Consider the following 24,351-nt stretch of genomic DNA (forward strand, 5'->3'; position numbering starts at 1 on the left):
GTGTAACTCAGCATGGTATTAACAGTAACTAGACCACAGACAAAGATTATTTTTATGCCAGTTGAGAATCTGGCCATATTAAGTAAATGTCAGTGTGTGTTTGAGGGAAATAAAGAAAAGTGGAGGGGAAAAAAAATCTGTACACCATCAGTCATTGGTTTGGCTTGGTTTTTAACAGTGCAATATATTTGATCTCTCTCCTTATCTGTGATTTTTGTCTTGAAGTTATGTTGACAAATTAGTAAGTGTTGGGCAGAGTTGATTTGTTACCACTTTGAAGTGAAAGCTTTGTTCGTACTTTATTATTCAAAATGACACACTTTATGAAGTGTTCCTTTAGCATATCCTTCTAGTCACAGGCTGCCTCTGTGTAGTGCATTCCTTGAGCAATTACCTGTGAGCTCCTCTTTCTGCAACCTGTGTGTGCCCTGTGCTCTGTAAAAGAACACTGCCTTGTGTGCTTACCTGAAGGCTGGTTCTGTGCCCTGCATACCCTGCCTTAGCTCTCTGCATCTGAGGGGTGACCAGTGGGCTCTGGCCAGCCTAGGGCTCCCTCTGTCCCCCCTCCCAGGAATGGGAATGGCCGGTGAAATGCTCCTTCCTGTCCACATTCCTTGTTGGGTCAGCTTTTTGATAAATGGCCAACTCTGATTTGCAAAAATGAAGCGTATTTTAAAACAGCATTTTGAATCTTCTTTTAGATTTATTTTTTCTTTGCTGTTCAGCTGTTTTTTTTCTTCACTAAGAGTAGAGAGAGGCTTGCTCTTCAGATTTGATGCTGGATCCTCAGTAGAAGAAGCTCTATTCTTTCTCTTCAAGAGTATGCATCTGTTGCATAAAGTTTATAAATCAAAGTCTTCCATGTTGAACCTTGAAATCTGCTCACTTGCCCACTGCTTTACTATGTCAGGGAGTGATCTGATATGCTGGAGCATCTAGATTTGGAAGACTTAGTTGAGTTTTTCCTTGTGGAAGCCTCCATGCAAGCTTTGTCCCACAGAGGCAAGCTGTTGGAAAACCCTGTGCATGACATGTAGCTGAAGCTAGAAGCTTGGCTCACAAGCTTCTCAGTCACACCCTTGGCAGCCAGAAAAAAGCTGAAAGGAGTGTTGCTCACAGCAGCCTAGGACATGGGTGATTTCTGTCCTTCAGCTGAACAAGCTGATGTTTCTTTCACTACAATTGCATTACTTGGCAATTCCACTTGGAGAAAGATTTGAACTGGTAGAAATTTTCAAGTAACAAGCCCCTAATTAGACAGGACCTCATGGCTCTTCCTGTTCCTTTTTCTTAGTGGTGCAAGATGTTGCAAGGACATTAATCAGCAGTATTGATACCAGAGAAGGTTCTTGTCTAAGCCTTCAAATACAGCTCAGTAAACTCAAATACTAAATAATGTTTATTTGCTTTGGCTTTCTTCTTTCCAGCTTTTTAGGCAAGACTTCAGAGGAGGTCCAAATGGCCTGCACAGAACCACAAAGACCTCTGGCACAGTGCCACCTGGCAGCCTAAAATGTGCCGTCTGCACTTGATAGGTCTGATAGAGCTGATGCTGTTACTGTGCTTCTCTTAACTTTGCATGTCTGAAATCCTGTGAGAAGTCTGGACGTCCTTCAAGAGTTATTTCTAAAAATCTGTAGGTCTTCCTTAGTAAAGAGGAGGTGTGAGCCTGCATGAGTTAAAGCTGAGTGTTCTGATCCATGGTAAATCAGTAGTGTGTATGGCCTGAAAGGTGGGAAGCCCCTGTTGTTTTGCAAGCTGGTAAATGCCACATCTAAGTGGGTGAGTCACATGGATCCTGCATATCTTTCATTTTGAGAAAGCTGAGGCCACGAAGGTGGTAAAGGTAATTCAGAAAGGAATAAAGCTAAATTCAAGGAAATAATGGACTTGCAATTGGCTGTGGTTTTTTTTTCCTGAGAATCCACTACAGTTTTGATTACTCTGTAATGGGGTAATATTTTCTACCTAGTATACTTTATGTAATATTGTATGCCCTTGTTAAATCTTGAAAAGTTTCCTTCTTTTCTTTTGCTGTGGTGACAGAAATACTCATTATAAAGTTGACAGAAATATCAGTAGTGCATATGCATATGATTTTATGATACTTCTCTGCTCCTGACATGTGCATGACTAGTTTGTATGACAGGTCTTTCTTTTACTACTGCTACGAGTCACATTGTGCCTTTTAAACTGTTTCTCCTGTACCAACCTGAAATGGTATGTCTGGCTGCTACTCCTCATAATTTGCAAAGCACTGAATAGGAAAATGGCCTGGGTTACTAGAGAAGAGGAGCCTGACTTTTCTAACTTCCAGAGGTTCTCTTTCTGGAAAATGAATAGATGAGGATAAACACGGAGCTCGTTGATGATTCAAGATTTCAATGGACCGTGTAAGCTAAACCTCTGTTTTCTGGGACGATTATTCAACACAAATAGTTCTAAGAGTACAACACTGTTGCTTGCACCAGATATAAAAAAAACAAAACACTTATTACCTCTTTGTGCAGAATTTTCGCAGTTATACTGGGCCTCCGAGACTACATAGCAGGAAGATGGTAATGCTTTTTTTTTTTTTTTTTGTGGATACCCTTTCAGTTCGAGCAGTGAGAGGTTAAAGAAGCAAATGGCTCATTTGCATCCTCATCTGCTGGAGCACATGATCTGCAGGCTGTCTGAGCAGGTTGTGATGTTCCAGCAGTGGATTAGTTTTGTAAAAGCTTTGAGGAAAGACAAATGCGAGCACAATCAAACTAAATGTGAATTGAGAGGCTCTAATGTCCTTAAGTGTGGTGTAATATTGTTGTTGCTTTGGATATATGTTTGTCTTAACAGAAATTGCACTTTCTCGTGTGTTATATTCTTCAGTGAGAAAAATTGGAGGTTTTCATATATATTTAGATATTTTCATTCATCTTGAAGTGTTACAGGCTGCACCTAGGACAAAAATCACCGCTTGATACTTGATAGGTATATTTGATCTGTAGTACTTTATTTTTAATTCATGAAAGCCATTTGTTTGATTTGTAGTTTCTGACCTTATTGTCCCTTTAAAGAACATTTTGTGAAAGTCACTGATAGGGATTAAGAATCTAAAATAAGCACTGGGACATAGTTCTTGTCTCTCAAGACCTCACGTGATGAGATGCTGTAAGATTACAGGCAGGGAGAGGGAATTCATAGAATGCAAGTGAAAAATGAATAATAGTTTTGTTCTGAACAGTGTTCTCAGTGATAGGGGTTCTGTGGTTATTCACCATTAATTCTGATTATATAATACAGGAGCTTTGTCAGTTTTTTCTTCCATTATTGAAATTCAGGTAGAATATCTTGTGCAGAAGAAGGCTAAGTAGAAGTTATATGCCTTGACTTGAGTCTAAAAATTAATTGTTTTAATATTAATGCTATTAATATAACAAATATAATTATAATTTGCTATTAATATCATTAATAGCATTTTATATCTGGAAATATGTTGATATTTCTCCTGAGTGCACCAATTGTCTAAAATCAAAATCCAGATTTAAATGTTACTGGAAAAGTATAGAAACCTTGGAAGCCATTAGCCCTGGTTTTCTTGTTCTGCCATTCTGCAGACACCATAGTTCCTTCTTTTTATGTGTTTTCACCCCTATGAAATGTAATTCTTGATAACTAGTGGCTTTATTTAAAAATACTGCAGATTTTCTTAGGATTTAATTTACCTTTTGTTGAGTTTCCTAATTCACTTTTCCTATTTGTGCTGAAGATTGCTTGCTTTACCAGCTCATAGTTTTTTTCTATCATCAGTCATTTTTCTCAGAGATAAACTCATGTCAGTTCTTGTCGGTAGCTGAAAATGCAGGTTAAATGCGATGATGGCAGGGATTTAGAGCATCAAAATAATGGGATTTTTCTCTTGTTCTGAAATGCTTTCCTTCTAAAGCCCAAATTTTTCATTTTTCATTTCAAACTAAGGAGGATAAATTTGTATATATAGACATAAAGGCTGTTGAAAGAGTATGTGCAAGAAGGAGAAAGATTGTGTGAGAATAAGTCTTTTTAACTAAATACGTGAGTTAAACATGATTCACTTGAGTCAAATAACTCCCCTAATGCATATGGCAAAATCAACCCAGTCACATGAGTGTGTGTGCTTTTGTTCTGAATGAAGGCATGAGACCTGAGTGTGGACAATGCTGATCACCCTATAATTAAGGATTCATGTCAAAGAAGTCAATCATGATTGAATAAATACAAGTCAAGACTGACATCTATTAGCTTGGTTCATGTTTGCTTATTTGGATACTCAAATTTTGAGGTCCTGGCCTCCTGGCAGGTGATTTTCAGCAGAGAACTCCTTTGGGAAAGGTTTCTGTCTGGTGCTACCCTGCTTAAACAGAAGCCTTTGCTGATTGCTGCAAGATACTGTCTTCCCCTAGGTCCACAGAATACTCATTGCAGCCTGGGGTAGCAGAGTGTTTCTCAGTCTGCAGTGTTTCTCAAGCACTGATGTAAGAGAGGAGAGAGGTCTGTAAGGCAGTCTGTTTGGAAAAATCTCACTTTCTTTCCTAGTTACAGAGAATAGGACTAGAAAGGAGTTAGTGAGCCATTGAATTTCTAGCAGTGGTATAATATAGTTTTTTTAAGATGATTCTTACTCAATTTACAAAGCTGCTGTGCATTTTTATCTGACAGAGTAATCAGAACAATCTTCAGAATATTGGATGCCTGTAATTTTAGTCACTTTAGGCATGGATGTTCTTCAGCTAGTGGTATTTAGCTTAAATTGTTCTTGTTCTGTACAGTTAACTTTCCATATCCATAAACCATATTTGTAGGGAGCCCACCCAGTCCTCTTCTAGCATTTGTTTTAAAGCTCCAGTGAGCCAAACTTTTCTGCTTTTGGGTGATCCTGACAGACCTGGTCTGCATCTGCTTTGTTTCAGTGTTTCCTTCCTGGGCATGGATGTCTGGTACTGGTGTGCATGCCCAGAGATTCTCTCAGTAGTGCAATGCCCAATTCCCTTCTCTCCAGGAACAAACATCCTTTGCCATTGATTTCAGTCTTAGGACTGCATAATATGAATGGAGCAGAAGTGTTCAGTGGCAAAATAATGTTCCCAGATAATTCTGTCATTTCCAAATTATGAGGCTCTATTTTTATTAATTCTGCAAGATTATTACATCGGCAAGAAGCAGCGATGCATCCCATGAAAACTAATTCCATTTATGTTACCTTACCTCTCAAGGTCATCTGAGTCTTAAATTCTATTCTGACTCTGTATCATCCACAAAGTTTATTAATAGGAATTTCTTTCATTGTACTCTGTGAATGGCTTAACATTGCCTAGATTTGAAGTCCTTTTTTTTTTTTCCTGGCCTTTCTGGCATCAACAAAATGCTTGAAAAGAAATGGTAGAAACTTGAATACCTGATGGCAAGTACTTTTTTATTTGGTGTTTTGTGAGACCAGATTTGTAACCACTTTGTACTTACTAGATTTGATTTTTTGATTCTATCATTTAAAGATGGTACTTACTTAAGCTCAATGTAGGTCACCCTGCCTTCATTTAAGCTTCTGGTTTGGGATTTAGACAGCAGCATGCCACCCTAACGGTACAAACGAGAACTGGAGTAACATTGTATGTACTGTTCTTTTAAGCTTCATTGCTTCAGCATTTCCATCAGTGGGACACAGAAGTTACCCCAGGGTAAGGCATGATGTGGGGTCATATTTAATGAGGGCTTGACAGGAGAGGGATGTGTGATGGATCAGGTGATGTTTTGCTTTGTCCTACGTTAGTCTATGTGCCTGAATAAGAAAATTGTTTATCTCTTTAGAAAGCGGTTGCTGTGCAAGCCCCAGCTAATCAGATAAGGGCTGTCAAATGCTGCATTACTGATCACTGCAGAACACTTATTAACACCTTATTTTAAGTTTTTTCACCTACAAGTTTCTTCTCTCAGCACTCATCTCTTCTCCCTATCTGTGCTTGTACAGATGAACGTCCCAGGCTTCTTGGTTTATGTACATCAAATACTGAATAATTTATTAAAAAACATCATCTAATATTCATGGAACCTGACACCAGCTGCTGCTCACTGAGATAAGATGCTTCCTTCTGCTAAGGACAGAGCGGAAATTTTCATGCTATTTCTTACCCAGAAAATCTGTTTTGTAGTGCAGGCCTCACATAGCAGTTGTGACATAAACACTCAAGAGTATAATTCTTCAGAGTTCCTTCTTCATCCTCACAATCCACCTCAGAAGAGCATACTGTAGGTGTGCATGTGTCATGGGTTGAGTCTGTCCAGGTGTCAGGCACCTACCAAAGCCTCTCACTCTTTCCCCTCTGCAGCTGGACAGAGAAGAGAAAATTAAACAAAGTGGTCGTGAGTTAAGAAGCAAGAGAGAGATCACTCATTAAATACCATCACAGGCAAAACAGCTCAACTTAGAGATATGAAGTGAATTTATTAATAACAAAGCAGGAACAGGACAATGAGAAGTAAAAGAAGCCCTTAAAAACACTTTCTCCCACCCTTCCCTCCTTCCCAGACCTACCTCCTACCCCAGTGGCAGAAGGAGACAGGGAATGAGGGTTATAGGCAGTTTCTCACCCGTGGTTTCTCCCACTGGTCAGGGAGAGGGTTCCCCTGCTGCACTGTGGGGTCCCTCCCACAGGAGACAGTTCTCCATGAACTTCTCGAGCCTGAGTCCATCTCAGGACTAGCAGCTCCCTGCAAACTGGTGCGATGTGAGTCCATCCCACAGGCAACAGTCCTCCCAAAACCGCTGCAGCCTGGATCACTCTTCCATGGGGTACAGTTCTTCAAGGACAGGCTGCTCTAGCATGGGAGGAGGGCCCCTCTCTCCATGGGTCTCCCATGGAGTCTCAGCCTCCTCTCAGGCGTCCCCCTGCTCTGGTGTGGGGCTCCTCCACAGGCTGTGGGTTTGGTGGGAATTACTTGTGACCAGTGCTGTTGTACAGACATCATGAGGTACTGTCACAGGCACTGTCCTCATGGTTTACAGGAGGCTCTGGCATATGTGGTCTTTACTATTTGGGGTGATGTTGTCTGGTTGAGCACAGTTGGGAGAGGGTTAAGGAAAATGGATCATGTAAATGTTTTGTCATCAAAAGCATTGTTTTTATTTGACCAGTTGTGACATAGCTGAAAAATTAGAAAGGATTTGCACGCAGAAAGCCTTCTTCAAGTTTAAAAGAGAAATTGCAATATTCAGATTAAACTCAAGTTGAGAACAGTTGATTGAAGGTTAATTTATCTGTTTCCCCATTTAGCCTGTCAGAGGAAGGAGAATTGGTCATAGGTATTTAGGTAGAGTAGGGATACAGAGCAGACAGTAACAGAATTGTCTGTGGAATAGTGTGTTGGAGGTACACAGGCATCGTGGAGGTGGCATTAACAATAGCTTCATAATCATCATTTCCCAGCTATCTTCTGACTGGTTTTAGAGTATTATAGATTAGGCTTTCTTTAAGAGGAAGCAGAAGTCACTCGTATGAATCCACCAACATGGAAAACATGTATGTGTTCTCAGGACAGATACATGTTGTTTCTCCTTCTCAAATAACTTGTCACTGTAAGAGGGTCAGTGACTTCTTCCCACAAGCTTATTGGGATCACCTGCTAGCTGGAGTTGGTAGCTTGAGCACTTCCTTTCAGGCTGTCATGTCCCTTCTGCTGATAACTAATTCCCATGAGGAAGTGAGTGTTAAGGTCTTTGTAATAAACCCACTGGTCATGTTCTGCCATTGGTAACAGTGAATGGTTTATTCAAATAGCTTGGAAGGGACACTATTTCTTAAAGATATGCAGGCTTAAAATAATAAAGCCTACAAGTAGGCCAAGGATGCCAAAATCAAAAAATATTTTTGGGGGTGTGTGTACACGTGTATAGGAAACTGCTTAAAAGAAAGCATTGGAACGAGACTGGTGTTCCTTTTGCACAGTAGCTGGCAGTGAATGAGCTGTCAGCATTTGTTCTTTGCTAAGCAGTTCCTCTGTGGTGCTGCTTCTGCACACAGTAGAAAAAGCCAGTGGTGTTTTGGACAACAAGAAACCACATCCGGAAGAGAGCAACTGCCTGATTTTTGCCCATACAGAGCAAACATCAGTGCCATAGGAACTTGCCAAGCAACATGTTTTCTTTCACTGTTTGTTGTACTAATTCCTTTGGTCAGCACGTGCTATACTGTCCCCAGTCATTTGTGGCAAATGCAGCGCATTATCTGTGTTGGAATATATGATTGTTGAAGAAAGGTACGTTAAAATAATTTCCTGCAAGCAAACATATGTGACTTGGAACCTGAATATGTGAAAGGGCTGTTCTGTGCTTATCTTTCTCCTTGCAAGCACATCCAGTAACTCATTGTGACGAGTGGGGAATTACAATCACCATTTCTTCCTTCCTCTCTGATGGTGATTTCTGTCCTTAAAAGCACAGACATGTAATTAGTTAAAGTGTTATTCAAGGAAGTTGCTTAAAGGGTCTTCCAAGGAGACTGGGGCAAAAATCTGCAAAACCAGACCTGAAGACACAAGAGAAGGGTTTTGCTTTTTTTTCCTTTTAAATTTGTGTGCATGATTCCCCATAACCCTTCCCTGCCATCAGCCAGTACTTTTGCTGCAGGACAGCTTTAAGGGAGGGAGAAACAAATCCAGAGATATCAATGGTTTCACCACCAGCTGCAGTAGATGGTGGGGGTGGGGAGTGGGACGTGTGGTGGTGCTAAGGAAAGAGGGGACTGGATTTTGGTCTTCTGTTTAAACCCACAAAATCACAGAACACCAGGCATCCTACGTTTCCCCACAGGTGGAAGACCAGGCCCTCTGTGTTGGAGTGAACCAGAAAACTCCATTATACCTCATTTGTGCAACACGTTCATAGAAGAGAATCTGAAGCTGGAAAGCTGATGCTTGGTCTGGCTGGGCTTCCTGTATGCCCTCCCACTTATCTGGGGGAAGGGAGAGAGGCACTGCTTGACTTTCCAGCTGCAGGGGGTTTTTCCCCCAAGAACTAGTTTCTGTTGCCCCTCACAGGAAAGATATATATGTTTTTTATAAAAATAATTTATTTTAAACATTTTTCCTGTGGACATGTAGCAATATCAGCTCTGAGTTCTAGTTTCATGTACCTAATCAATGCAAGCATAATTCCTGCTTTCAAGTTTTCCTCAAAATTAATTGCAGCTTCTGTAGAGAAGAAGAAAGTAGAGACCAAAAATAAATTAATAAATGCCTGGTCAGGTTAGACAGCAGAATGAAACGGTGGAATGGCCTCTGTAAGGAATATTTGGAAGTATTTCGAAAAACTCTCAGGCAGCTTTGCAGTGAATTCAGAGGTTTAACCCTGCCTGTCATGCACAGAGAGCTTATAAGTAGTTTAGGGGAGATGTAGACTTGCTTTTCTTAGTTACCTGTAGACTTCATTCTATGAAAAATTCTTAGGAAGTGGCCTTAATAGGTGTAGTCTGAAAATCTGGAAAAGTAGTAAGTTATTGCAAGGCACAGACTCTGGACTGTGCTACCTGTCAGTCTGTCTTTAGCCTTATTTTTGCATTTTTTAGGATGCTTTCCCCAGTGTTGTATGCAGTGCAGTCATTTATCATGCAGCTATTCACCCTGTTTGCTCTTTGAAATAATGGCCAACAGCTTGCCCATTTGTTATGCTTTTATTTATATGGGAGAGTTTGCTATGCTTTTACTATATATTCCCATAAGAATTTTCTGAGTTCTTTTTCTTGATGTTGCCTTGATACACAGATTAAAGAAAATGAAGAGATTAAAGGACATGAAGAATGTCATGGAGGGAAACAGTTCTGTAGCTCTTTATATAAGGTTGTGCACTTACTTTTGCATTTACAAATTATTGTTCCTATTGAGTCAATGCAGAATTATGCTTTTAATGAAACTTTAAAATAGGTAAGTTGTAGTTAATCTTGTGAGCAAATGTTTCCATGTTTATCCCATAATTACAGAATGGATAAGGTTAGAAGGAGCCACAGCAGGTCATCTGGTCCTTATCAAGAATAGTTAGCTAAAGGAATTTCTAACACCTTCTACAGAATAACAGTGTTAACTGTTTTAATGGCTCATTCTTGCAAAACTTTGAGGTGTAAGTCTCAGTAAACTCTGTGTGTTCCCCTTCTTGCCTTAAATGCTGTTTTTCATTTAATGGCTTACAGTTCAGCTCTGCCTTGGAGATTTTTTTCCTAGTTACTAGTTCTGGAAGTATTGGCATTGGAGCAGCTCAGATTTGTGCAGTGAAGGGCAAGGAAACTATCTACTCTTGCAGGAGGTAGGGGTGTTCTTTGAAGCAGGATGAGTGGTTTTTTATTTCAGAGAGGTAAAAAAGCTCAAAATTCCTAGGCACACAGAGTATCCATATTAAGCATTTGAAGTTATGATTTCTCTCTGCCATCAGCTTCTTCTGAAGCTAGTTGTAATGCCCTGCAAGGAGTCTGCCTTCAAAGCAGGGAGTGGAGATTTCAAGTTCCTATGGATTTTCTCCTTCCTTTGCCTTAATTGTTTGGCAGTGTCACTGGAGGAATTGCTTTGAAGGTGGGAACTGCTTGAAAGGTAGGAGCCCCCACAATGTGGTTGAATATGTATTCATCAGCTCAGTTGTGGCGGTAAAACTCCAAAACCTCATTAAAGGGGCAAAAGAAACTTTTTTTCTACTCTCTATGCAATTGATTTCTGCTCATACACTATGGCTGGCATACAAAGGAAGAAACTTCCTCTGACCATCTCTGTACTGCGCAGGAGGGAGGAGAGTGTGAGTGGGTGACCTTGTGTGCCTGAGCCACACAGCAGATTGCTGGGTAATAAATTTCTGTGCAAGGCTGTGGAAGTAAGCTGGTGACACAATGCAAGAGTAGCACAAACTGACACTACTTATCATTGCTTGAGATCCACAGGGAGAAAGGAGGCTAGGAAGAGGGGGAAAGAAGGAGTAGGGAAGATGAGGGAAAGAAACATGTTTAGAAATTAGAGGTTGGCAGATGGTTTTTACTGTCTTTAAATACAGTGGTGTTCAGTGCCTGCTCTGTGTTCCTGCAGCAGCTGCCTGAGCACATCAGTGACAAAAGGCATGTGAGGTGAGGGATAGGGACCTATTTCTGCAGTATTTATTCAAACAAAAATCCTGCTTATATGAAGCCTGAAAAATCAAAGCACATCTAGAAATAATTTTGCTTGTGCTTTTTTGGAATGTATTTGAAACTGAATCTATCAAACTGAAGAGCTCTGTGCACGTGGCACACCTGTATAGTGAGATTCACGATATGTTATTAGTTTTGTTCAAATTCCTTAGTAAAAGACAAAATAAATAAAAAATTCACACTTGAAGTGGGATGACTTTTCTCAGGTGAAGTTGGCTTTTTTGTCAAGACAGGCTTACCTTCGTCATCTCTGGCTGTTTGGTTTTCTTTCCCAGGGAATAGATTTAATGGCAGGAGGTGTTATAAAGAGGGAAAGTCATGTGGCAGTCATTTTTTTCTCTTAGTTGGATTCCTAGTTAAGCAAAAGATTGAATCCTGTCGCTAATTCCCTTTCTTTTCTGTGATGGTGTTCTGCCCTAGGATGTGACTGTAGATTCTGCAAAAGTTTGCAAATTACAATGTGGGATGGTTCTTTTCCCCCAGCTATTACTCAATTTTGCTGTGTTTCAGGGAGTGGGGGGCTTTTATTTCCAGTATAAATTTAATAGAAATCTATGACCTTAGTGTGTTTCACAGGCAGCACTTTGCAGGGGAAGTCTTCAAGGTATTTGCTTCTGTATCTTCACAGCTGCCTTGCTGAGATTTGAACATCTTTGGTTTTCACTGAAAAATTAGCTTGCAGTCAGTGAAATCTGCCATTCCCTGGTTGGCATATCTCACTTTAGGTCTCCCTCCACATCTCAGGCTATTGTTTTGATGCATAATTGCATGCATTAAATAATAATGTACTCCTGCTGCAGTAGTAGTCACGTTCCCTGATTAGAAGTAAGCAAGTGGAGTGACAAGTCAATCATTTATCTGTATCATAAACACGCTTTTATTAAGGTATATTAAGGTAATGTTACCTGAATAGAGATTGTCTGTTAGCCTGCCTGTAGCACTGTTAGACAGAATTCATTCAGATCATTAATGCCTGTTCTCCATTGTACAGCACAATGTCATCCAAGAGCTTCAGGCAGATAATTTTACTCATGATGGCTGGAAATGTAGACCTGTTCCTAGCTGGTTTATGTTTTCTGTCAGTAGATGGGACCAGTAGGGACCAAAGTGGAAAAGGAATTCAAATGTGTTTCAAAGACTGGCCTGATTTTGATCTTTCATGAGGTAAATGAGCATTTTTCGTGCCTTCAGGCTCGTCTTAAGCCAGGAGAGCATCTTGGTTATGTCATCCTTCCAGCAGAGGCATTCATGTGACACCAGAGAGATATGTTTCACTTAACAAGGAATAGCCCCTTGCATTAGACCTTTGCTTTGGTTCAGAACTTTCCTGACAGCTTTGTCGGGAGGCAGACGTGTCCCTTAACTCCTTTTCAGTCTCAGACAGACAGCTTTCATTTAGCCCCACAATACTCCCAGCTCAAGACATGGGTTGCTTTAGGAGAGCCATTTTTTTCAGGTTTTCATTTTCCATCTCTGTGGAGATAGAGCTCTGAGTTTCTTGGCTTTACTGACTCACCTCAATTTCCTGTGCCCCAGACCAGAGTGATTTCACTAAATAAAGGTTTGATTCACAAGTCTTCTGGTCAGACTTAAAGTTCCAAGCAAAACAAACACAAAGTGTACAGTGCAAGCCTGTGCTTGATAATGGAACAAGCAAATAGGAAATGAAAGGCATATGATAGTCACTAGGATACTGCTGAGAAACCGCTTTCCAGCTTGTAAAGATAGCTGTGTTTTAAACAGCCCTCTTACGTGTTCTTCATTACAGCACTTTCTTTGCCACATGCCATTGAGGTGACTGATGTTTTCAACACATTACTGACTTGTGGTTTTGCAGATACTGTGTGCATTCACATATTTCTCATTCTTTGTTTCAGAGATGGTGATGTTGCTGGAATGGTGGTCAGGCACCGATTGCACCCTTTACACTGACCCAGAGAGTTACCACAAGTACGGGAAGGAGAATGCCATCGTAATCCTTAATCACAACTTTGAAATTGACTTTCTCTGTGGTTGGAACTTTTGTGAGAGATTTGGGGTCTTGGGGGTGAGTTACTTAGTATATAAGATAAATCTCCTTGGATGTGGAAAAAACAGCAAAATAAGTTAATTGTGTTTTTGAATTAACAGATCTGTGCTCAAATTTCACTAGGCTGCTGTCCAAAATTAGAGGTGAACCTAAAGCAGTGCAGTGCGAGTGTGTGGAGACAGGATGGCTCAGGAAACCACAGCTATTTTAAAAGCATTGCAGTTAAAGCTGATGAAGGAAATATTTTCTTAACCTGTGGAGATCATTACAGTTATTTCCCTCTGTGTGTTTACTAAGTAACTATTGCAGTTCCATGTGCTGCACAAAGATAAGCTAACCCGTGATTCTTTCCCGGTTTAATTACAGAATTTGTTTGCTTTTTCCATTGTAGCCTTACAAATCCACAGCTAGAGTTTGAATGATGTAGCCTGCCTCTCTCAAAATGAAAGAGCAGCCATCACTTAAGATGAGAGAGGCAGGCTACATCTTAAGTGAAAGCAGTAACTAAAAGCAGTAAGAGATGGGGGAGGCATGAGTTATTCATGGTTGAATACACTACTACATTAAGCTAGGGGTTCATGTGCCTTTGTTTTCTGGGTTGCTTTTTTGTTTCCCCTGTCAGATCATGGGGATAATTCAAGCCCCCATCTAAATCAGCCTGACTTCATTCTGTGATGGTGATGATATTATCTGTCTATAAAGGATTTAGATAAGAGTCCCTCCCTCACAAGGAGGAAAACCAGTGGCTCATTTTGGCAGTGTTCTTCAGCATCCTTGTAGCTTTGATACTGGCCTCTGGCAAAAGTCCTGACCTTGGATTGTGTGAAGCTCTGATTTTTGCGGCCTTCCCTTTGGACTTCTTGCATTTTCTGGACATTTAGGCACCACTTCTGTCACTTTCAAATTAGAATAATGGCAGTCTGTTTAACAAAAACAGGGCCTTAAAAGGGAAGGAAAGTGAACCTAAGCATTACAGGCTATTTGTGTAACCAAAATGGCTGTTGGCTTCTGAGTAACTTCTGCCATGTTATCTAGGACTTGAGTGTACAAGTCAAGAGCTGCAGGATGGCATGGAACAGTAGGAAATGTAGGGAAACCTGTTCCTATGTGCAAAAAAACAGTGGTGCTGAAGTACAGTCTGTCTAATTTGGTAAGCCAAATGCCCTCAGTTCTCTAAATAAAGCTGTGTTTTAGAGGGTCAGGTGCTTCTTCAGAAAACACCAATGCAGAAAACTGAGGGATTGTTTCTGCACAATGTAAAAGGGGCCTACAAGGTGAAAAATAACTTGTTTTACATTGTTGCTGTGTAGTTGGATGGAATCTTACTAGCTGCAATTTTTTTAATAGTTTTCCAAGTTAATAAGGTTTCTGTTTTAGTATTTTATGTTGTTACCTACACATAAGGAAACCACAAAGTAGAAACAACTGTTGAAATTACTGTGCTGCACTAACTGAAAAGATATTTTTCCTTTTTTTGGCTGCTTGCATATATTATTCAGTTTGCATTTATGCTAATTTTAGGATTATTTTAGAAACTGATATATGCTGGTTGTGGTTTTGCTTTTTTTTTCTTTAACAGCAAAACAAAAGCAAGTAAACAAAAGACCCAAACAACCAACACAAAACTATTTCAGTCCTGAGAAATGTGCTGTGGTTTTACTTCCCAGAAACTGTTCCCAGAAGAAATAGTTTCCACGTGCTCTCATTTGCATAGATGTCTTTACTTAACAAAGCAGTGCATTTCCCTTTTGGGGCAACCAGCCCAAGTTCTTCTTAAGCCATGTTAAAAAAAAAAAAGGCATAAAGAATGGAAAATACCAGACAGGGATTTTCCTGATTGGATTGCCTATATTGCTGTACTGGTTCTTGTCTTGGGCCAGTGCAAGGGTAGGTGATTGTGCAGTGATGAGGAGTGAAGGTTGGTGACTTGTGCTGCCTTACATGAGCTTCCCTTGTGCAGAGTTTCACGTCATGGTGTGGCAGCACAGTTAGGAACATAAAGACCTTTATGGCTTATGGAAAAGAGTTCCAGGAAAGAGGCAGGTTGCACAGGGGCCTTTCTGAGGTGTCATAGCCTCTGGTGTTTTTTAGCTCAGGGACTTTGTGAGCCATTGGGTGTTTATATTTAATGATGTTTAATTGTATACTCCGTGAAGTTTCTATGCAAACTTTGGGTACCAGCCAACACCTTACTCAGCTTATCTCATGTCCGCTGCTGCTGAAAAGGAAATCTTGCGCATGCAGTCTCCTGTGTCTGTTATGATGCTTGTCTGCCCTGTTTGGCCATGTTTTAAAACTCTTTCAGTCTCTTTTCTGCCTTAACTAATCCAGTGAAGAGGGGAGAAATGACTGGGGAGGAGGAAGAGGGAGAAGGTGAAGAGAGATTTGAGCCAAAGGAGTTGGAACTGACTGTGCTTGGCTTCAGCAGGCAGAATGGCTTTGTTGTGACATCCAACTCTGCCCTGCAGCTCTGGCAGACAGCAGTAACAGTGTCACATGCATGTTCAAACTCTCAGTATTTAATATTTATTATATATTTATATATTTAATATATATATTTATTATATATTTATATATTTAAATGCTAGAACATTTCTTTAATGAAGCCCTTAAATGTAGTAATTTTTGCTTGGTTGTTGTGGTGTAACCATCCAGGCAGCTAAACACCACATAGCCACTTGCTTACTCCCTGCCTCCCATGGGATGGGGGAGAGAACTGGGGAAGGAATTTGGGCTTGAGGTAGAGTTTAATAGGACAGAAGAGGAAGGGACAAAAACAATGATAATCAATGATGGTGATAAAAGAATCAGAGTGTATAAAACAAGTGATCCACAATGGAGTTGTTCACCACAGGCCAGTTCTTTAGCAGCAGTCCCCAGCCATCTTTCCCCTGGGTTTATATACTGAGCTTAACATCAAATGGTATGGAATATCCCTTTGGCTATTTGAGTCAGCTGTCCCGCTGTCTCTCCTCCCAGCTCTTTGTGTCCACCAGCCTGTTTGCTGGCAGGGTGGTGAGAAGCCAGAGTCCTTGATGTAGTGTAAACACTGCTTAGCAACAACTACAACATCCGTTATCAACATTATTCTGCTCCTCAACACAAAACACAGCTACTGGGAAGAAAATTAGCTCTGTTGCAGCTGAAATCCAGACTTTTTTTTTGTTTATTTGAACATCCTTAAACTTGTCTTGCCCCTTTGTTCCCAAAAAAAAAAAGTCATTCCCTTTTGAAAACTGCCTTTTCTGATCTTAGTTGAAACATTGAATTTGTGCATTTCTCTGCTCCTTCTCTTGTCTCTCTTCTCCTGGACTGGCTTTCTCCTTATACCCAAATTGCCGTAATCCCTGCAAGTTTATAAAGCTCTATCAGTGTGGCTTTGGTTTATCAGTGTGATTTAAGGGTTGGGGTTTTTTTGATGTTTCTGGGAGATGGAGTAGGAGTAGCATAGTCTCTTGCCTGTTTTTAGGTTTGTGAATCTGAGTGTTCTTTAAGACTCAGATCTTAGCATGTGTATGAATGAGGTTCTCTGCTGTGTCCTTCCCTTTTCCTGTCTGTGACATTCCAGTCTTAGGATTTACCTTATTGGGACAGCCTAACCACTGCGTCCCCGTTCAAATGCATTAGTGGCCTTTACTTTCCTCAAGGTGTGTTGCTAACCATTCTCTTGAAAAAAGACCCAACTGGACACCAGAACTCAAAATCAGGACTTGGGCTATTTCTGAGGAGGGAGCTGTTATTCAGGATTCTTACCAAAAGTACTTTATTATGCTCCCTGCCTGGATTCACTGCTTTGTTGCTTGGTCTGACAAAGCAGCAATAAAATAGCTTTGTTAGTAATTTTAACAGCCATTTGTCTGAGATGAAGACATTAATATTGGCAAAAATTGCCTGTGCTTTAAAGCAAAACCTGGTGGTTTTAACCTTAACTACCAGTTCCATATGTCAGGCAACTTAATTTTATTTGAGAGTTGCTTATGTTGAAGCTTGCTGTTTGAAAAGCTGAGTGTGGCCTTAAATGTAGGTGTGAGAAGATACTTTTTTCTATTATTGTATGAGACTAATAGGTGTGTGGGCACAATAGGTTGTTTGTGCATTTTAATATATTCACACATTTTTAAACTAGATTTGAAGTGTAAGGGGACAAAATCAGGCTTACTAGTGGTAAGTCTGTGTTACCTTTCCAACATGGAGAAATTTCATTCAATATGAAGCATGAGGAATTAGGAGCATAACTAAATTTCTGGAATGATGGCTTTGAGTGACTAAAGAGACATACCTAGCCATCATGATGTCCCAGCAAGTATAATATGAAGGAGTGATATATTTCAAAAGTAGAGCAGTTGGAATCATTGAAAGTATGTCAGTGCTGAAGGGAGCCTGCAGAGCAAGTAACTTACAAGGCAGATTGCTGTTGCTGATGGTTTGCACTACAATGAAATTATTTTAAAACTCAGGAACAAGTTTTGTTGGACACTTCCAGCTTTCACATTGATTTCATGCTTTTTGTTGTGCTCTTTAAACCAGAGGTGTTGAATAACTGAGGCTGGACATGTAGAATCATGATTTTCTTTCTTTGACAGCACAGTTGAGCAAATGCACTAAAGCAAGTTTGTTAAAATACTTTTTTTAAGGTGATGTTGGTGCAGTCATTCATGAAGGAGAACTTCATGGGTATTTCATTTGAACAAACTTGGCCAAAATAAATTAACCTGGATTAAAACGTTAGTATTGTAGATAAGTTGTTCCTGTCCAGTGGTAATTTCATTAAACGTCTATTGAAATTACACCATTCTGAGCACTGAAAATGTTTGACTTCCTTCAAGAAGGCAGATTGCGTGGAATAAATCAGCACTTTTTAATGATTATTTTTCTGTTGAACAAGCTGAATTTGAATATTAAAAGCAACTGTCACATGTTTACCAAAGCACTTTAGTAAAGGAAAAGTTAGTGGCTGAAGTCAATTATAGTTGCATTTTTTCCCCCAGGTACTTTCACAGGAGCTGTGCATGTGTAGATGACTGAAACAAAACAGCTCTAGTTATTTTAAGAGGGATCACAAAATCACAGAACACACAGAGTTGGAAGGGACCCACAAGGATCATCAAGTCCAACTCCTGGCCCTGCACAGCACCATCCCCAGGAATCACACCACGTGCCTGAGAGCATTGTCCAAATGCTTCTCAAACTCTGTCAGATGGTGCTGTGACCACTTCCCTGGGGAGCTGTTCCATGCTAAACCCTTAATATCCTTTTCCAACGTAAACCTTCCCTGACACAGCTTCAGGCCATTCCCTTGGGTCCTGTCACTGTCACCACAGAGCAGAGATCAGTGCCTGTCCCTCCTGTTCCCCTCACAAGGAAGCTGTAACTGCAGTGAGCTCTGCCCTCAGTCTCCCCAGGCTGAACAGACCCAGTGACCTCAGCTGCCCCTCAAGGCTCTTCACCATCCTCATGGTTCTCCTCTGGACACTCTCTAACGGTTCAATGTTTTTTTTATGTTGTGTCCCCCAACACTGCCCCCAGCACTGGAGGTGAGGCTGCCCCAGCTCAGAGCAGAGCAGCACAATCCCCTCCCTTGCCCAGCTGGTGATGCTGTGCCTGATGCCCCCAGGACAGGGCTGGCCCTCCTGGCTGCCAGGGCACTGCTGGCTCAGGTTCAACTGGCCAGTGACCAGGACCCCCAGGTCCCTTTCTGTGGCATTGCTCTCCAGCATCTCATTCCCCAGGATACAGGGCAGCTTCCAAGGGGAGGCCTGATGTATTCCTCCCTCACAAGAACAGCCTTTCCAGCATAATGCACTGAGGAGTTTCCTTTGTCTGATTAGTTCTGTTGTTAGCCTTCCTTCTACTGCTAGAACAGATGGGTGCATAAAATAGCATGAGGTGATTTAGTTTATTTTTATGTGCATCTAAGGAGTCATTCTCACACATGTCTAAAAGAGGGCTTTTAAATTTTAAAAATGCATCAGCACAGTAAAAGAATCAGAATGTGCCCCAGGGAAGAGTTCAGACATCTGTTGTGCTTTTGTGGTTATACCTGTGCTACGGAACACACTACTTGTGTTCTGTATTTCACTTTATCTCACAGTAACATTTCTTGGTATCACTGGGCTAGATGCAACTTCTTTCCTGCCTCTTGTGAAACTCATGTTCTTTTTAAAATATGTAAAGTATTAGAAAATAGATATGGTGAAATAGTCATTTTAGCTAGCTTTTTGGACTATAATTTCTGTACTTTAAAGTGTGCAGGACAGCTATTACATTGTCTCTCCTGACACTGTGTTCTGGAGGCTTTGTGCACTCTACACAGAGTACACTTAGGTTAGTTTATGGTAGTTCTTATGACACTCAACACTTACTGTAAATAAACTTTAAGAATATGTTGAGGTTTCTTCTCTTTTGTGGGGTGGAGGTGGTGGGGATAGAGCTGCTGTTGGCCTCCTTGTGCAGGAAGGTGGTAAAAGGAGAACCTGTTTCTCTGTGCCCAGTTTGTGGAGCTGGAAGAGGAGGCTGAGTTCAGTGTTGCTGCTCTCATATAATGGGCACTAATGTACAACATGGCTTGCAACTGAAATTACTGCAGCTGCTTCTCAGGGGAGCAGTGGGTTTGGAGTCCTGATCTCAGCCCATCACTGAAATTATGAAATTCTCAAATTCTCAGGAGGGAGCACTATTATTGCAAAGCATTAAATCATTTGATAGAAATGGTTCCCCCATTCTTAGAAATGGAACTCTCTGTCATCCTCTGTTCTGCTTCTGTGTAACAGTTGCTGGTGAAGCTGTGTGATGTGCACTTGCCTTCCAGTCTTAAGCTTTTAGATAGCTTAATTATTTAAGGAATTTTCCTTCTCAGGGAAGGAGAGCAGATGAAAAAAATGAGCTGAGATAAAGAACTAGGTCAAGTCTCTTCTTGTAGCAACCAAATGAACAACAGTGACTAAAAAAGTAAAAGGAAATAGTTTCTGTTGATGGTAACTTTTACCAATAAGTAATTTCTAGTCAAATTCCATGCCCTGGAATCTATCTGCAGAGCTTTTAGATGGGTTAGCTTATAATAATATCATGGTCAGAAACTGGACTGTAATTACTCCCATCTCTTGTAAGGAAATGTCACTGGGTTTTTTTTAGGAAAGGCTGAAGCAACAATTTCTTTATGAACACAACACATACATGTGCCATTTTATTGATTAAATAACCAAGCGAAATGTAAGACAGCTCACCAGGGTGGGCTGGCTTGGAAGACAGGAAAGGAGCACATGGAATCAGTTCTCCTGCCCTAGGGGATGTTAGTCTGAAATGATCACAGAGTTAAATTCTGGAGTAGGATTAATTTACAGAACATGCTGAATGCTTGATAAATCACAGACTTCCTGTCAAGTGTCTGGACCAGTCACTTCAGTGTCTGTCACACCTATGAGACAGAAAGAGTGCTTTTTTGTTTTTTCCTACTCCAGAAGCATGCTTTGGTGAGAAATTTGCTATTCTAAGTATGCCCTTTCATAAACAAAAGTGAGCACAAATTAAGTATTCTTATTGCTGCTGTTGTTTCTAGTGTTTATGGTTTCTTCTATTGGTAAACCATGTTTGCATAGCATCAGTACGTTGTGCTGCAGTGGCTCTGTGACTCTGCTTTTTATTTTCCTCTTTTTTTTTTCCCTCCATGTAGAGATGTATAGTTTCAAGGTATCTTAAAGGAACTTGAGCTGCCAGTGCCAGGATCTGATTAAGAATTTTGATTCATACAGCTCAGGTTATTTACATGGATTCCTCCATGTTTGAAGGAATTTGGCTTCTCTTTTGGGTTTCAGTGTTTGGGTAGGAGAGAGCAACACACACTCATATATATTTAATTCTAGAAGTCTTCCATGCAGATATCTGAGATTAGATTTGACTGTTCTGTCATATGAGAGAACCTTATTTTTCTTTGTTTTGCTTTTGCACTGGTGTTAAAACTGGGTCTGGTCAATGTAAATGGTTATCTTTGCATCTAACTAAGCAAGTCCCATACCCACAGTGTACTCTTAAGTGGTTTAACCCTGTTTGTGTTGCTTTGATTCTGTCCTGCAGAGTTCCAAAGTGCTTGCAAAGAAGGAGCTCTCCTACATGCCTATCATTGGCTGGATGTGGTATTTCCTAGAGATAGTTTTCTGCAAGCGCAAGTGGGAGGAAGATCGGAAAACTGTGGTGCAGAAGTTGCTCAATCTCCGGGACTACCCTGAAAACTTTTGGGTGAGTGGTGCTTAACAAATGGAGTGTGAGGTAGCAGGAGTGAGAGGCACAGGCAATATGTGATGCTTACCAGATTGTTCCTGAGACTTTGGATTCATTAGCTTCCTTGGGAGTATCAGGAGAATACTCTCAACTGAATTCTCTCTGGAGTTTCCCATGTTCTGTGCTGTTTCTTTCTCTGTAGTATGGAGCGCTACAGATACTACTGCAAAAATACCTGCACTGTGATGCACTCAGTAAATTTTGTGGTTCTCTCATTACAGGCTCTGGATAGGGGTAGATGCGATGGTTCGTGGCTGTCTAAGAGATGCATGTGACAATGCTGTATTGAAGCACATCAGCTATATTTGTTACCTTAGCTCTCCTTTCACCTTCCCAGGGATTGCAGAGTTAATATACTAGAGTTTCTCCCTCCCAGTGATTCTGCCATTCCTGTGAAGGTGTTTGGTCAGACATGGCCCAGAAGAAGTAGAAGCCACCTGGTCAGAGAAGTGGCCTGATGTAGCCATTGTCTCTGCACAAGGGAAAGAATTGGTGTAACTTTTCAATAACAAGAAAGTCTTACTTTTTGCATTACCATAATTTTTTAGTATTCACCATGCCTGGCATTTCTTTATCTGAGAATGAAAAGGCTTTGAATTTTTTCCTTTTCTCAGAAAATCATAAAAATTGCAGTTCTTCTGAGCTTAGATACATCACTAGAGCTTAGATACATCACTTAGAACATCACTAGTTCTTCTGAGCTAGTGATGGCAAGAGTGCAATTCAGTTAAAGAAATGGAATCTTAAGCAGCGTCCCCAGGGCCTACAGAAACCGTGCTGTTTCCTCATGAAGATGTATATGCTGTATTTCTCATGCTCTGAAACAAATTCCTTTTGTTAATTGTCATTGGTTTAAATGAGTGCTAAGCAATCAAAACAAATCTCTGTGCTTCAGTGTTTATGTGACTTCCAGGCAGGAGGCTGTCTAGCAAAGGGGTGATTCTGGGACTTCAGTTTCAGTTTCTCTCCAGAGATTTGCCTGTGCTCTGTGACTTTTCTGTACATGTAGGCAGCTCCACTCTAATCAATGAGCACAAGCCACCACCATCCTGTAGATTCTCTTGTAGAGGGATTGCTAAAAAGGAGGTATACCTATGTAATGGAGATTACTGTTAATGTACACCTGGGGTTATTGCAGTGTGGAGTTTTAATTTGCTTTTGTATGATGACATAATGTCAAAAGGCACAAGAATAGCACCTTGGAAAGTAGAGAAGGCAAAGCATGCTAAGTGAACAAGAGAGAATTTCCCATCAGTTCCTCTGTGTCTTATCAATCTGAATAACATTATGCATGCAACACACTGGTAAAAGCTCTCTTGGATGAGCTAGAGCTGAAGCTGGCTGCTTGGCTAGTTTCTTCAATATCTCTGTCTTTTTTGGCTACATTTTTGCTGTGGGTTATGAGGACTTACTTTGTGTCATTTGGCAGTGCTCTCTGATGTGTTAGTTTGCATTCATGCTTGGCAGAAAGCAGATGAGCAAGTGGTAGATCTCCAAAGATCTGTGTGCTCTCCCCTGCCTGCCAGTGGCAAGATTGTAATTATTCATGTCTGAGCACTTCTGTATAGTTCATAAGAGCATGAGCCTTTCAGTTGTCCTGCATGTGCTGCCTTACATCTGTTAACAGCTGTCTCATTGGCATCAGAGTTACTGCCTGAAGTTTTCTGTCTTAATATCTGACCTAAACCTTCCCTGACACAACTTCAGGCCATTACCTTGGATCCTGTGCCACAGGGAAACTAAGCAGGTTAGAATGAGGGGCAAACAAGCTGGGCACTGAAGCATTTCCTAGAAATTTGTTTGGTTTAGACTCTTAGCAAGTTTTAGATGCCATTATATTTGAATGCTTTACCATCAGAGAGAGATTTGCAACAGGAGGATGTTTGGAGTGTTTTCTAACAGCTTATTAGAGATGGAGTGACTCAGAGAAACCAAGTCATTCTGATGGCAAATAGCAGAGCAGTAAAGCCAAAAGGCTGAGGTTCAAACTGGATGGCAGGTTGGATGAGTGTTTGGATTTGGGGTTTTGGGTTTGTTTTTTTTTTGGTTGGTTGGGATTTGTTACCTCAGTCAGATGAATTACATAAATGTGTGTGTCGCTACATGTGTCCCAGCTAGCAGTGTTAATTTGGGTTGTGCTGGTGGGAATTTGAGAGAACTCTGCTCAATCAGAAGAAAACATGAGCTTCTGTCTGACTGTAGTTCTGTTTTGGTTTTAGTTCCTGATTCATTGTGAGGGCACAAGGTTCACAGAGCAGAAGCACCAGATCAGCATGAAGGTGGCTGAAGCCAAAGGTCTGCCCAAGCTCAAGTACCACCTCCTGCCACGAACAAAAGGATTTGCTGTCACCGTGCAGTGTTTGAGAAATGTAGGTAAGGAAAGTCACAGGGGACAATGCTAAATGGTTATTTCCTCTAACAGCTGACAGTTTGCCATGCTTTTCTTTTCCCTGTAGTGTGTTCTAGCAGAAAAATCCTGGGATGCTCTCAAAAGCATTTAGTTTTTTCACTAGCCTCTGGTTTTAATAAAAAAGTCCTGAATCGGTTTGTGGGGTTGGTTTTGGTTGTGGGTTTTTTGTTTTGTTTTTTTTTTGGTGGGAATTTTTTGTTTGGTTTTTTGGGTTTTAATTTATTATTGTTATGTTTTGTTAACTGCGACTCTGTGTTGAGGAATCTCAGTTGCATATTTTGTACCAATTGGTACTTATTTTGTTGCATATATCGTACCTATTGCCAAAGAATAGTATTTCTTATTATTTGCTAAGCAATTCTATTCTAAATGAAGCAAATGCATCAGTAGAGAGTCTGAGGCAGTGTGTCTTAAAATAATTTCTTGTGGTAAAAGGCTACGTCAAATAATGCAATTTTAAAATCCAA

The 24,351-nt window shown here is 40.6% G+C and overlaps 1 protein-coding gene across 6 annotated transcripts in view; it reads left to right on the forward strand.

Moving 5' to 3' along the window:
- AGPAT4 (1-acylglycerol-3-phosphate O-acyltransferase 4) overlaps positions 1-24,351 on the forward strand; it is a 68,060-nt gene that overhangs the window by 25,750 nt on the left and 17,959 nt on the right. For all 6 annotated transcript variants that reach the window (XM_064708679.1, XM_064708683.1, XM_064708678.1 and 3 more), the window contains 3 exons: positions 13,049-13,218; positions 21,271-21,432; positions 23,694-23,847. In XM_064708679.1, the coding sequence (XP_064564749.1) occupies positions 13,049-13,218; positions 21,271-21,432; positions 23,694-23,847 (486 nt within the window). The remainder of the gene's footprint in view (positions 1-13,048; positions 13,219-21,270; positions 21,433-23,693; positions 23,848-24,351) is intronic.

Source organism: Zonotrichia leucophrys, chromosome 3 (genome assembly GCF_028769735.1).
Source record: "Zonotrichia leucophrys gambelii isolate GWCS_2022_RI chromosome 3, RI_Zleu_2.0, whole genome shotgun sequence".
Lineage (NCBI taxonomy): Eukaryota > Metazoa > Chordata > Aves > Passeriformes > Passerellidae > Zonotrichia > Zonotrichia leucophrys.